Source organism: Scyliorhinus torazame, chromosome 9 (assembly GCF_047496885.1).
Source record: "Scyliorhinus torazame isolate Kashiwa2021f chromosome 9, sScyTor2.1, whole genome shotgun sequence".
Taxonomy (NCBI): domain Eukaryota; kingdom Metazoa; phylum Chordata; class Chondrichthyes; order Carcharhiniformes; family Scyliorhinidae; genus Scyliorhinus; species Scyliorhinus torazame.
The window spans coordinates 9,970,707-9,986,487 of NC_092715.1; the positions used below are offsets into that span (position 1 = coordinate 9,970,707).

General features: G+C 49.8%; 1 protein-coding gene across 1 annotated transcript in view; it reads right to left on the minus strand.

The window, feature by feature from the left end:
• LOC140429947 (uncharacterized) overlaps nucleotides 1-15,781 on the minus strand; it is a 470,344-nt gene that overhangs the window by 66,024 nt on the left and 388,539 nt on the right. Inside the window, exon 33 of the mRNA XM_072517537.1 lies at nucleotides 15,273-15,390. Coding sequence (XP_072373638.1) covers nucleotides 15,273-15,390 — 118 coding nt within the window. The remainder of the gene's footprint in view (nucleotides 1-15,272; nucleotides 15,391-15,781) is intronic.

A 15,781-nucleotide genomic window follows, 5' to 3' on the forward strand; every position in this document is an offset into this window, starting at 1 on the left:
GCGGGAGCTACCCCAGTCACCGCATGGGGGGTGGTCCGATAGGTAAACGAAAAGCGGGCCAATCTCGTGTCCATTGATCCGGAAGACTGCTTCTTTAGGCCTCTTTTGAATGTCTGCTCTGCCAACCCATTTGAAGCCGGGTGGTAAGGGGCAGTGCGGATATGGCGTATGCCGTTCATCTTTATGAACCTCGCAAACTCCTCACTCGTGAATGGAGTGCCGTTATCCGTGACCAGCACCTCGGGGAGGCCATGCGTACTAAAAGACAAACGCATCTTTTCAATTGTTGCGCAGGACGTTGTCCCCTGCATCTTATGCACCTCTAGCCATTTGGACTGGGCGTCGATTAATAGAAGGAACATGGATCCTTGAAAAGGGCCTGCGAAATCTACATGCAAGCATGCCCAAGGCCGCCCTGGCCATTCCCAGTGATGTAGGGGCGCGGCCGGCGGAAGCTTCTGATGCTCCTGGCAAATGGAGCAGTTTTGGGCCACCTTCTCAATGTCGGTGTCGAGGCCTGACCACCAGACATAACTCCGGGCCAACATTTTCATTGTGGTCACACCTGGACGCCCATTGTGCAAGTCTCTTAGTATCAGCTCCTGTCCTTTTTCCGGAACAATCACACGCGTCCCCCACAAGAGGATGCCGTCTTCCACGCTGAATTCTGACAGCTTGGAGGAAAATGCCCGCAACTCGCCTGGGAGCTGTCTATGCTACCCACCATACAGGACTATTTGCCGAACCTTTGACAGGACTGGCTCCGTCTGGGTCCACTCACGGATCTGTGATGCCGTGACAGGCAAGGTGTCCATAAAATTTAGGGTTGCAACCACCTCACCGGTCGTGGAGGTCGACATGGGGCCGGTCGATAAGGGCAATCGGCTCAGTGCGTCGGCATTTGCTATCTGCGTTCCTGGTTTGTGCTCCAGAGAATACTCGTATGCAGCAAGCAACAAAGCCCAGCGCTAGATCCGTGCGGAAGCAATGGGCGGTATTGGGTTATCCTCTCTGAAAAGTCCCAGCAGAGGATTATGATCAGTCACGATAGTGAAATGGCGGCCATACACGTACTGGTGGAAGCGTTTCACCGCAAAAACCAGGCCCTCCTTCTCGATCGGCACGTACCTTTTCTCCGCTGCAGTCAATGTGCGGGAGGCGAAAGCTATCGGTCGCTCGGCCCCGTTCTCCATCTTGTGGGACAGGACAGCCCCAATACCTTACGGGGATGCATCACCTGTGACGAGCAAAGGCTTTCCAGGATCATAGTGGGTTAGTAACCCAGACAACGACAATTGTTGCTTTACCCGCCGGAAAGCGGTTTCTTGCGGCTGACCCCAAACCCAGGTGTGATTTTTCTTTAGCAGAAGGTGCAACGGGGCCAGCGTAGTTGTCAGATTGGGGAGGAACTTCCCGTAATGGTTTACGAGACCGAGAAAAGAACGAAGATGCGAAGTGTCAGTCGGGGCGGGGGCCTGTTGAATCGCACGCACCTTCTCTGCGACGGGGTGCAAACCTTTGCGGTCCACCCGATAACCTAGGTAGACTACTTCCTTTGCCTGAAAGACGCACTTTGTGCGACGTAAACGGACTCCAGCCTCCGAAAAGCGTCTAAGGACAGCCTCCAGATTTTCCAAATGTTCTTGCTCCGACGTCCCTGTAATCAAAACGTCATCTAAGTAGACAGCGACACGTGGTAAACCTCTCAAAATGCCTTCCATAACACGTTGAAAAAAACGCAGGCAGAGGATACTCCAAAGGGCAACCGTGTATATTCATACAGTCCCCGGTGTGTATTAATCGTTACATATGGTCGGGAGGCAAGGTCCAGCTCCAACTGTAGGTAGGCGTGACTCATATCTAATTTTGTGAAGGATAGTCCGCCTGCAAGCTTCGCGTAGAGATCCTCTATGCGAGGCATTGGATATCGGTCGATTCGGGAAGCCGTATTCACTGTAAGTTTATAGTCGCCACACAAGCGAACTGTGGCATCTGGCTCCATTACAGGTACAATTGGTGCTGCCCAGTCAGCAAAACGGACAGGCCTGATAATACCCAAACTCTCCAAACGAGTGAGCTCCCCTTCTACCTTCTCGAGCAAGGCGTAAGGCACTGGGCGCGCCCGGAAATAGCGCGGCGTGGCTCCTGGTTCAACTTGGATACGGGCTATGGCCCCTTTTATTTTCCCCAAACCAGGCTGGAATACATCTGGGTATCGTCTTAGCACCTCAGTCAACCCTTCAGAAACTGTTTGGAGGATGTGCTGCCATTGCAACCGCAAATGGCGCAACCAGTCCCGACCCAACAGGCTGGGCCCATGGCCGCACACCACAATAAGTGGGAAATGCCCCTCCTAGCGTCCATAAACAACAGGGGTCATTGTACTTCCTGCAATGTCCAGTGGTTCCCCCATGTAGGTGGCCAACCTGGCCTGTGAGTCGGTTAATGTAAGGGTCTGTATACCCTGCTTGATGCGGTCGAATGTCCTCTGGGCGATCATGGAGACCGCTGCACCAGTATCCAACTCCATCTCAAGCGGGTGGCCATTGACCCGTACTGTCACCTTAATGGGGGCCACACGGGGAGCTGCCACACAATGCAGCTGCAGGCATTCGTCCTCCGTCTCCACGTCCTCAGGAGTAGTCGCCGCAGGTTCATCCACATGGAAGGTACGGCCTCTGGGCGGGTCCCAGTTTCGGTCGGAACGACGGCGCCTCTGGCGCCCCAAGGACCGGCGTCCGCGACGGGGTCGGCGCCTACAAGTCTGACATGGACATTGCTCCTCATCCATTGGTTCTGGAGAAGGCTCCCTTCGGGGAGGAATGTCCGACGGCCACTGGCGTCAGTCCGGACGTCGCCTCGCCCGAGGTACCGCAGGAGTGCGGGGGGAGGTTTTCGGACGGAAGGGGTTGCGCCCCAAGGCATGCACTTCCATTCCCTGTAGCTCCTGCACTCCTCGTTCTGCGCTCTCTCGGGACAATATTATTTGAATGGCCTGTTGAAAAGTCAATGTTGGCTCAGCTAACAACTTTCTCTGGGTGGCCGCATTGTTAATACCGCAAACCAAACGGTCGCATAACATTTCAGACAAGGTCTCACCATAGTCACAGTACTCCACAATCCTGCGTAGCCTGGATAGAAAATCGGCAAAGTATTCTCAGCGGTATTAAACCGGTAACGCTGGACTATCGTGGACGGGGTTGGGTTAAAATGTTGCTCCACTATATTCACAAGTTCATCAAACGTTTTGGTGTCCGGCGCAGCTGGGTACGTAAGGCTCCTAATCACCCCAAACGTATGCGGCCCCGCAGGCGGTGAGCAATATGACCACCTGGCGCTCGTTTTCGGTGATATTGTTTGCCCGGAAATAGTAACGCATCCGTTGTGCGTACTGGTTCCAGCTTTCCAGCGCAGCATCAAAAACATCCAAACGTCCGTACAGAGGCATTGTATAATAGAAAACAACTTCCAACCTGTATCCAACAAAAATCCAGGGACATGGCTTCAGCAGTGTAGACAGCTATCCACTTTAACCCTCGTCGCCAGTTTTGTGAGGGCCACGAAGAATCCAGCACAAGTTTTAAGGATACAAAGTAATAACATTTATTTACAATAACATATATATATAACAGCAGCAGCAACTTCCCTTGCTGCACACTCCTTCCTGCTGGTTCCAAACTGGCCAGCTTTATTTATACTTGGTGTTTACTAATGGTTTCTCTGCCTCCGTCATTGGGGAAGCTCATACTCCCACAGGATTGTGGGATTGTCATTATCCCCAGCCAATGGTAAGCAGGCAGGTTATAACACCTGGCCAAAAGTGAATTTGGAAAAGCCCAAGTCACTTTCCTGGGCCATACAATCGGACAGGGTCGAATGGTCCCACGGGATGTGAAAACAAAAGTTGTTGGTGAGTTTCCAATACCCTCGACACGAAGGGAAATAATGCGATTTCTTGGCATGAGTGGATTCTACCGGACATTTATGCCACATTTTAGCAGTGTGGTCGCTCCACTGACGGACTTGCTGAAGAAACATCGAAAATCTCAGTTGACAGCGGAGTTTCAACAGGCATTTGACGTCCTGAAAGCTGTGATAACCAATGCTCCTGTGTTGGAGAATTACAAGGGACTCTGTGATCAGATTGACCTGAACGATCTGACTTTAAAGAGAAATGCCGAGGTGTAGAGAAATGGATGGATCGTGCAGAGACCTTCTTGTCCAAAGAGACTGTCAATCAAGAAAGAGTCCAGGTGGAGGAAGAAGAACTAAAATGGACTATGTTTTATAAATGTTTTCGTGTTTTGTTAAAACAAAACATATATTCACTGTCAATATTTCTTAAAGGGAAGTGAAAAGGTGAAAAATGAAGCCATCTTGAAGTTGATGGTTTATTTTTTTTTGGGGGGGAGGTGTCATGTGAGAGTACCTTTAGGAAATGGGTGTTTATCAAATAGCTGTAGTGGATGTACCTCTGAGAAATGGGGTTTATCAAATAGCTACAGTGATGTGGGTGGAGCTGGGCTGCCTGTCTGTTTTACTTTGAACTAGCAGCTACAGGGTGTGTTTAGTTTTGTTTTGCAGATTGGGAGCTGCATCCAGAGAAACTAGGAGTAATTCTGGTCTCTCTCTGTATGAAAGTCATGTCTTCAAATCATTTGCTAATCTAAAAGTGATAACTACTCTCAGTAGAGAATTTAAACCTGATCTCTGTGTTAAGGAGGGTATTTGTCTTATGGACGTTGCAAGGAGAGATTCAGGGTTACCTAAAGAGTACTGTATTCTTTGGGGGGAGTCTTTGAGTTGATAATTGCTAAGATGTTTACTGTGAGTTTAAAAATGTTGACTGGATTCATAGAATAAACATTGTTTTTGTTTAAACATACTTTAGCTCTCTGTTGCACCACACCTGTAAAGTCGACCCTTGTGCTCCCCATAACCAAAATCTATTTAAAGTTACAGGTCAGGTGAACTCCATGATATACTTTGGGGTTCTCTAAACCCTGGCCCTAATACTAAGTGTATGATTCAATGAAAAAGTTTCTAAGTGTGTAGCGAGCGGGAACTGCCACGAGCTTCCCGATGCTCGGCTCAGCGTGGCCGGCACCGCAATCCAACATTAATTGATCCACTTAAGGAGGCCCCACAGGCCGCAAATCAAGGCTCGCCAGCCGGTTCGCCAGAACCCTGCTCACCAGCCCGACACTATCAAGGCAGAGCAGCACTTTAACTGCTCTTGCACAGCCAACTCCACAAAGCTCACTGCCATGGTGCTGAGGCGACTGGTCCCACAATTCAAAGATACAGGCTGGGTAGGCTCCTAGAGGCCAGGAGCGACGTCCTGTTCCCCCGAAGGTCCCGGAGGGAGGGTCAGCCACAGGGCAGCCAGTGCTGCCTGGGAGGAAATGACAGCGGCCATCAGCTCGGGCAGTGGCATCAGAAGTACCGGCATCAGCAAGAAGGTCAACGACCTATACCGGGCAACCTGGGTGAGTTAGAACTGGACCCCCCCTCCCCCGACAGGACTGTACCTGTCACTGCCCCCGCCCAGCGCCATGCCGTCCCCTGGCCCACCCATGCTGCCCACGCCATTCCCTCCCCAACGCCCCACGCCCAATGGTGAACCACGCGGGTGGCTAACAATGCCCTCTCTGTGTCTCCGCAACACCATCGGGAGAGGGGTGTTGGACATCAGAATTCTCACCACCTTCGAGGAACGGGCCCTGGAGATTACGGGGGTGGCCGAGGACAGAACGGCCGCCAATATGGCGGTCAGCGCATGACGCAGAGGTGAGTCGTTAAGTTTGCAGACGACACAAAGGTTGGTGGAATTGCGGATAGCGATGAGGACTGTCTGAGGATACAGCAGGATTTAGATTGTCTGGAGACTTGGGCGGAGAGATGGCAGATGGAGTTTAATCCGGACAAATGTGAGGTAATGCATTTTGGAAGGGCTAATGCAGGTAGGGAATATACAGTAAATGGTAGAACCCTCAAGAGTATTGAAAGTCAAAGAGATCTAGGAGTACAGGTCCACAGGTCATTGAAAGGGGCAACACAGGTGGAGAAGGTAGTCAAGAAGGCATACGGCATGCTTGCCTTCATTGGACGGGGCATTGAGTATAAGAATTGGCAAGTCATGTTGCAGCTGTATAGAACCTTAGTTAGGCCACACTTGGAGTATAGTGTTCAATTCTGGTCGCCACACTACCAGAAGGATGTGGAGGCTTTAGAGAGGGTGCAGAAGAGATTTACCAGAATGTTGCCTGGTATGGAGGGCATAAGCTATGAGGAGCGATTGAATAAACTCGGTTTGTTCTCTCTGGAACGAAGGAGGTTGAGGGGCGACCTGATAGAGGTCTACAAAATTATGAGGGGCATAGACAGAGTGGATAGTCAGAGGCTTTTCCCCAGGGTAGAGGGGTCAATTACTAGGGGGCATAGGTTTAAGGTGAGAGGGGCAAGGTTTAGAGTAGATGTACGAGGCAAGTTTTTTACGCAGAGGGTAGTGGGTGCCTGGAACTCGCTACCGGAGGAGGTAGTGGAAGCAGGGACGATAGGGACATTTAAGGGGCATCTTGACAAATATATGAATAGGATGGGAATAGAAGGATACGGACCCAGGAAGTGTAGAAGATTGTAGTTTAGTCGGGCAGTATGGTCGGCGCGGGCTTGGAGGGCCGAAGGGCCTGTTCCTGTGCTGTACATTTCTTTGTTCTTTGTTCTTTGAGTATTCCCCGGGCCCCACCCAGATGGACTGTCGAATCGGAGATGTTAATGCCATACAGACTGACCCATCCCTCCCACTGACCACATTTCTATTCTCCCGCAGGACCTCTGCCAACGGCGCCAGCACATCCAGGATGGGTCCCTTCTGCAACCTCCTCTGAGAACACCTCGGAGGAGAGCTTCGAGGTTGCCACCATAGATCCATCACAGCTTTCATCCCCACTCTCCTCCGGGGCAAACACATGCACCTCAGTGGGCAACGGTAGTGGTCAGGATTCTGGGCACATTCCGGTGAGCATCACACAGTTGGGGGGGGGGGGGAACGGTGGAACAGTGGCTAACCCTGCTGTCTCACAGCTCCAGGGTCCCAGGTTCGATTCCCGGCTTGGGTCACTGTCTGTGCGGAGTCTGCACATCCTCCCCGTGTGTGCGTGGGTTTCCTCCGGGTGCTCCGGTTTCCTCCCACAGTCCAAAGATGTGCAGGTTAGGTGGATTGACCATGTTAAAGGTTAAGTGGGATACTGGGTTAATGGGGATAATAATAATTAATAATAATCTTTATTAGTGTCACAGGTAGGTTTACATTAAGGCAAAGTGCAGCCATTTTAAACGAGTAACCGATAAAATCATTTTGTGCATTTTTTGTTGCAATAAGCATTTGCAGGGGCAATGTCCAGCGTTCGGGAAAGTATGTGCTAAATGCAAAAGTAAAAATCACCTTGCAAAACAATGGGCGGGATTCTCCGTGAATCGGCGCGATGGCCCGAAACCGCACCGCGCGGCGTCACTGCACAAAAGACGCCCACACCCGGAGACCCGGCAAAATGGCCGCCTGCCACGCAGCACCAAGTGAGAACCCCCACTGCCAGCCCCACTTTCCCTCTTCCCCCACCCCCTTCCCCCATATCCCCCTTCCCCCATATCCCGCTTCCAACATATCCCCCTTCCCCCATATCCCCCTTTCCCGCATATCCCCTCTTCCCCATATCCCCCCATATCCCCTTCCCCTATATCCCACTTCCCCCTTATCCCCCTTCCCGCATATCCCCCCTTCCCCATATACCCCCTTCCTCATATCCCCCTTCCTCCAGATCCCCCTTCCCCATATCCCCCTTCCCCATATCCCCCTTCCCCATAGCACCCTTCCCCCATAGACCCCTTTCCCCAATATCCCCACTTCTCCCATATCCCCCTATGACCCATATCCCCTTCCCCATATCTCCCCATATCCCCCCTTTCCCCATGTCCCCCCTTCCCCATATTCCCTTCCCCCATTCCCCCCTTCCCCATACCCCCTTCCCCATATCCCCCTTCCCCCATATCCCCCTTCCCCATGCCCCCCTTTCCCCATATCCCCCTTCCCCCATATCCCCTTCCCCATATCTCCCCATATCCCCCCTTTCCCCATGTCCCCCCTTCCCCCATATTCCCTTCCCCCATTTCCCCCTTCCGCATACCCCCCTTCCCCATATCCCCCTTCCCCATATCCCCCTTCCCCATGCCCCCCTTTCCCCATATCCCCCCTTCCCCATATCCCCTTCCCGCATATCACCCCTTCCCCCATATCCCCCTTCCTCCCATATCCCCTTCCTCCCATATACCCCCTTCCCCATATCCCCCCTTCCTCCCATATCCCCCCTTCCTCCCATATCCCCCCTTCCCCCATATCCCCCCTTCCCCCATATCCCCCCTTCCCCCATATCCCCCCTTCCTCCCATATCCCCCCTTCCCCCATATCCCCCCTTCCCCCATATCCCCCCTTCCCCCATATCCCCCCTTCCCCCATATCCCCCCTTCCCCCATATCCCCCCTTCCCCCATATAATTTTCCCACACGGGTCACGCCGGCGGGACTTCAGCCCACCCGGCCGGAGAATTGGGGCGGGCCCGGGGACCGTTGCGACGCGCCGGTCCTCGATATTCTCCGAGGCGTGATTCACGACAACGGGATTCTGGGGGGGCCAGAGAATATCGCAGAACGGCTGGGCGGGATTTACGCCACCCCCAGCGATTCTCCGACCCGCCGGGTGGTCGGAGAATCCCGCCCAATGTTTTTCGAATAAAGAAACAGAAATGCAAAAATCAATCAATGTGACATCAATCAGAGAACAATCAGGAAGCCACATTTTTGATTGATGTGAAATCTGGTGAAAATAAGCATTCTAATGGGATCCAAGACAGAAAGTCTTCGAAGCAGATTTGCAGTAATAGCAATGCAATCATTGAATGGCGGAGCAGACTCGATGGGCCTAGTGGCCTAATTCTGCTCTTATGTCTGATAGTCTTATGGCCTCATTGTTGTCAGGTGGATGTACCTTTAAAAAATAGGTGTTTATTAAATGGGTGATGTCATTGTGGGGTGGAGCTGAGCTCTGGCTCTGCTTTTACTTTCGTTTTGAGCTGGCAGCTGCAGTGTGTTTAGTTTTGTTTTCAGAGTTGGAGAGCTGCATTCAAACAAGAAGCTCTCTGCAATCTAAAGACTGTCTCCAAATCACTGGATGATTTCAAAGCAATACCTGTTTCTGTAGAGAATTTAAACCTGCTGTCTTTATTTTAAAAGGGTTTAACGTATGGATGTTGTTTGGGAAGTTATTGAGGGTTATCTATAGAGTATTGTATCTGTGGAGTTATGTATGTGGGTAGTTGCTAAACTGTCTACTGTGTGTTTATAAAATGTCAACTGGATTCATAGAATAAACATTGTTTTTATTTAAACATACTTTTTGATCTCTGTTGCATCACACCTGTAAAGTGGGCCCTTGTGCTCCCCATAACCAAAATCTATTAAAAGTTGTGGGTCAGGTGAACTCCATGATACACTTTGGGGCTCTCTAAATCCTGGCCCTAATATTGTTCAAAGAGTTCCTCTGATGATTAATAAAACAGTAGTCAATGTTAAACTCAACACGGGAGCGAGGACCAATCTGATAAGTTTATCGGATATGCAAAAAATGAAAATTAAACCGCATGGGCTCTTAACTTATTTAACAGTCTCCTATGCGGCACATTGTCAAAGGCCTTCTGGAAATCTAAATAAATCAAATCCACTGGTTCTCCTTTGTCTAACTTCCTTGTTACCTCCTCAAAGAACTCTAACAGATTTGTCAGACATGACCTCCCCTTGACGAAGCCGTACTGACTCAGTCCTATTTTACCATGCACTTCCAAGTACTCCGTGATTTCATCTTTAATAATGGTCTCCTAAGATCTTACCAATGACTGAAGTCAGGCTAACCGGCCTATAATTTCCCATCTTCTGCCTCCCTCCCTTCTTAAACAGCGGTGTTACATTAGCCTCCTTCCAGTCCTCTGGGACCCTTCCTGCCTCCAGTGATTCCTGAAAGATCATCACTAATGTCTCCACAATCTCCTCAGCTATCTCTTTTAGAACCCTGGGGTGTAGTCCATCCGGACCAGGTGACTTATCCACCTTCACACCTTTCAGTTCCCCCAGAACCTTCTCCTTAGTGATGGTCACTGCACTCAGCTCTGCCCCCTGGTTCTCCTGGAGCTCTGGCATCCCACTGGTGTCTTCCACCGTGAAGACTGATGCAAAGTAACTATTCAGTTCCTCTGCCATTTCTTTGTTTCCTATGTTTCCTGGAGGCTTTAGAGAGGGTGCAGAAGAGATTTACCAGAATGTTGCCTGGTATGGAGGGCATAAGCTATGAGGAGCGATTGAATAAACTCGGTTTGTTCTCACTGGAACGAAGGAGGTTGAGGGGCGACCTGATAGAGGTATACAAAATTATGAGGGGCATAGACAGAGTGGATAGTCAGAGGCTTTTCCCCAGGGTAGAGGGGTCAATTACTAGGGGGCATAGGTTTAAGGTGAGAGGGGCAAGGTTTAGAGTAGATGTACGAGGCAAGTTTTTTACGCAGAGGGTAGTGGGTACCTGGAACTCGCTACCGGAGGAGGTAGTGGAAGCAGGGACGATAGGGACATTTAAGGGGCATCTTGACAAATATATGAATAGGATGGGAATAGAAGGATACGGACCCAGGAAGTGTAGAAGATTGTAGTTTAGTCGGGCAGTATGGTCGGCACGGGCTTGGAGGGCCGAAGGGCCTGTTCCTGTGCTGTACATTTCTTTGTTCTTTGTTCTTTATTATTACTTCTCCAGCCACCTTTTCCAATGGTCCAATTTTTGCCTTAATTTTTATATATTGAAAAAAAACCTTCCTATCTTCTTTTATATTACTAGCACTCATATTTCATCTTCTCCCCCTTATTGCTTTTTTGGTTGCCCTCTGCTCACTTTTAAAGGATTCCCAATCCTCTTACTTCTCACTAATCTTCGCCACTTTGTATGCTTTTTCTTTTGCTTTAATGCTGTCCTTGACATCACTCATCAACCATGGAAGCCTCATCTTCCCCTTAGCATGTTCCCTCCTCCTTGGGATGAATTTCTGTTGTGCCTCCCGAATAACCCCCCAAAACTCCTGCCATTGCTGTTCCGCTGTCATCCCTGCTAGGCTACATTTCCAAACAACTCTGGCCAGCTCCTCCCTCATCGAGTCATAGAGTCATAGAATTTACAGTGCACAAGGAGGTCATTCAGCCCATCAAGTCTGCACCGGCTCTTGGAAAGAGCACCCTACCCAAACCCACACCTCCACCCTATCCCCATAACCCAGTAACCCCACCCAACACTAAGGTCAATTTTGGACACTTAAGGGCCATTTAGCATGACCAATCCACCATACCTGCACATCTTTGGACTGTGGGAGGAAACCGGAGCACCCGGAGGAAACCCACGCACACACGGGGAGAACATGCAGACTCCGCACAGACAGTGACCCAAGCCGGGAATCGAACCTGGGACCCTGGAGCTGTGAAGCAATTGTGCTAACCACTATGCTACCGTGCTGCCCTAACATGTCTTTGCAGTTACCCTTATTTAATGGTAATACTGTTACATCTGATTGCAGCTTCTCCCTCTCAAACTGCAGGGCAAATTTTATCATATTGTGGTCACACTAGTTTAAATCCTCCTGAGCGGCTCTAGCAAATCTCCCAGCCAGGATATTGGTGCTTCTTGAGTTTAGATGCAACTCGTCCTTTTTGTACAGGTGCCCCCCTGCCCCGGAAGAGATCCCAATGGTCCAGAAATCTGAAACCCTTCCTCCATCATCGTATTGGCTGAAGACTGATATCTGTGATGTTGGGGAGCTCCGGAGGAGACCGACATGGCTCATCCACTCGGCACTTCCAGCTGAAGCTTGTTGCGAATGCCTCAGCCTTGTCTTTTGCACAGATGTGCTGGGCTCCTCCATCATTGAGGATGGGGATATTTGTGGAGCCTCCTCCTCCAGTGAGTTGTTTAATTGTCCACCCCCATTCACGGCTGGATGTGGCAGGGCTGCAGAGCTTAGATCTGCTGCATTCATTGTGGGATCGCCTAACTCTGTCTGTCACTTGCTGCTTCTGCTGTTTGACACAGAGTCCTGTGTTGTAGCTTCACCAGGTTGACACCGCATTTTTCGGTCTGTCTGATGTTGCTCCCAGCATGCTCTCCTGCACTCTTCACTGAACCAGCGTTGACCCCCTGGCTGGGGGGTAATGGGGGAGTGGGGGATATCCCGGGCCAGGGGGTTACACATTGTGGTGGATACAATTCTGCTGCTGCTGATGGCCCACAGCGCCTCCTGGAGGCCCAGTCTGGAGTTGCTGGATCTGTTTGAAGTCTATCCCATTTAGCACGGTGGTCGTGCCACACAACACGATGGAGGGTATCCTCACTGTGAAGACGGGGCTTTGTCTCCACAAGGACTATGCGGTGGTCACTGCTACCGATACTGTCACGGACAGATACATCTGCAGCAGGCAGGTTGGGGGGGATGAGGTCAAGTATGTTTTTCCCTCTTGTTGGTTCCCTCACCACCTGCTGCAGTCCCAGTCTAGCAGCTCTGTCCTTTAGGACCCGGCCAGCTCGGTCTGTGGTGGTGCTACCGAGCCACCCCTGGTGATGGACATTGAAGAGCCCACCCAGAGCATATTCTGTGCCCTCGCCACCCTCAGTGCTTCCTCCAAGTGGTGTTCAACATGGAGGAGTAACTGATTCATCAGCTGATGGAGGCCGGTACGTGGTAATCAGCAGGAGGTTTCCTTGCCCGTGTTTAACCTGAAGCCCTGAGACTTCATGGGGCCCAGAGTCGATGTTGAGGACTCCCAGGGTAACTCCCTCCCGACTGTATCCCACTGTGCCGGCCCCTCTGCTGGGTCTGTCCTGCCGGTGAGACAGGACATACCCAGGAATGGTGATAGTGGTGTCTGGGACATTGTCTGTAAGGTGTGATTCTGTGAGTGTCTGTCAGGCTGTTACTGACCAGTCTGTGAGAAACTCTCCCAACTTTGGCACAGGCCCCCAGATGTCAGTGAGGAGGACTTTGCAGGGTCGGCAGGGCTGGGTTTGCCGTTACCGTTTCCGGTGCCTGGGTCGATGCCGGGTGGTCCGTCCGGTTTCATTCCTTTTTGTGTTTTTGTAGCGGTTGAACACAACTGAGTGTCTCGCTCGGCTATTTCAGAGTCACCCACATTGCTGTGGGTCTGGAGTCACATGTCGGCCAGACCGGGTAAGGGCGGCAGATTTCCTTCTGATTAGTGAACCATCAGATTTTTAAATCCAGATATTTTATTGTGTTTCAATTCCTGTCGTAGTGGGATTCGAACCCGGCTTCCCAGATCATTACCCTGGGTCTCTGGATTACTTTCTAGCGACAATATCACTATGCCACCGCCTACTTGTGACACTAATAAAGATCATAGAACATAGAACATTACAGCGCAGTACAGGCCCTTCGGCCCTCGATGTTGCGCCGACCTGTGAAACCACTCTAAAGCCCATCTACACTATTCCCTTATTGTCCATATGTCTATCCAATGACCATTTGAATGCCCTTAGTGTTGGCGAGTCCACTACTGTTGCAGGCAGGGCATTCCATGCCCTTACTACTCTCTGAGTAAAGAACCTACCTCTGACATCTGTATTATATCTATCTCCCCTCAATTTAAAGCTATGTCCCCTCGTGCTAGACATCACCATCCGAGGAAGAAGGCTCTCACTGTCCGTCCTATCCAATCCTCTGATCATCTTGTATGCCTCAATTAAGTCACCTCTTAACCTTCTTCTCTCTAACGAAAACAGCCTCAAGTCCCTCAGCCTTTCCTCATAAGATCTTCCCTCCATACCAGGCAACATTCTGGTAAATCTCTTCTGCACCCTTTCCAATGCTTCCTCATCCTTCCTATAATGCGGTGACCAGAACTGTACGCAATACTCCAAATGCGGCCGCACCAGAGTTTTGTACAGCTGCAACATGACCTCATGGCTCCGAAACTCAATCCCTCTACCAATAAAAGCTAACACACCGTACGCCTTCTTAACAACCCTCTCAACCTGGGTGGCAACTTTCAGGGATCTATGTACATGGACACCGAGATCTCTCTGCTCATCCACACTACCAAGAATCTTACTTTTAGCCCAGTACTCTGTCTTCCTGTTATTACTTCCAAAATGAATCACCTCGCATTTTTCTGCATTAAACTCCATTTGCCACCTCTCAGCCCAGCGCTGCAGCTTATCTATGTCCCTCTGTAACTTGTAACATCCTTCTGCACTGTCCACAACTCCACCGACTTTAGTGTCATCTGCAAATTTACTCACCAATCCCTCTATGCCCTCCTCCAGGTCATTTATAAAAATGACAAACAGCAGTGGCCCCAAAACAGATCCTTGTGGTACACCACTAATAACTGGACTCCAGTCTGAACATTTCCCATCAACCACCACCCTTTGTCTTCTTCCAGCTAGCCAATTTCTGACCCAAACTGCTAAATCACCCTGAATCCCATGCCTCTGTATTTTCTGCAGTAGCCTACCGTGGGGAACCTTATCAAACGCTTTACTGAAATCCATATACACCACATCAACTGCTTTACCCTCATCCACCTGTTTGGTCACCTTCTCAAAGAACTCAATAAGGTTTGTGAGGCACGACCTACCCTTCACAAAGCCGTGTTGACTATCTCTAATCAAATTATTCCTTTCCAGGTGATTATACATCCTATCTCTTATAAACCTTTCCAAGATTTTGCCCACAACAGAAGTAAGGCTCACTGGTCTATAGTTACCGGGGTTGTCTCTACTCCCCTTCTTGAACAAGGGGACAACATTTGCTATCCTCCAGTCTTCTGGCACTATTCCTGTAGACAAAGATGACTTAAAGATCAAAGCCAAAGGCTCAGCAATCTCCTCCCTAGCTTCCCAGAGAATCCTAGGATAAACCCCACCCGGCCCATAATATTATTATATTATACTTGGATCTGTTATCAGGGACAGACGGACTGATCATTTGGACAAATAGAAACTTTCCAGAGAGAGCGCTGGAATAGATTTGTCACTGCTTCACTTATAAATTCAATGAAATTCAAATATCTCTGATTGCATCCTTAGATTAACCATAAATACTAATTTTGTTCCTGTTTACTTGTTTTGTATATTTTGAAGAAGTGTGATTCCGTGTTATAATTTCTGTACTTACTTTATTGTGAGAGTGCATTTAGTTCCATGTGGATCTTGGCAGGTCTTCCGGCAGGGATTTTCGCATGGTTTATATTTCCACTCACATAAGGTGTATTCTGGCATTTCAAAGTCACACTCTGTAAAGACAATGAACTACAAGAATCAGTTTGGAAAACATTTGTTTTTTCTCAATTGATGGTTCTGTTTAATTAAACGATTGTAATGTATTACTTCCTTCATTTACAAAATGTTTTCCCTTGATGGAAATACTTTGTTCCAGTGGATTGATTTGTATCACTGATGCTAATGAATTGATCGGTCACATTTTAAAAAATTTGTTTAGAGGATGTGTCCCTAGTCCCCCTTCAGAAGCTGGGGGTGAGCTGCCTTCTTGAACCGCTGCAGTCCCTGAGGTGTAGGTACACCCACTGTGCTGTTAGGGAGGGAGTTTCAAGATGTTGCCCCAGCGACAGTGAAGGAACGGCGATATATTTCCAAGTCAGGATGGTGAGTGACTCGGAGGGGAAC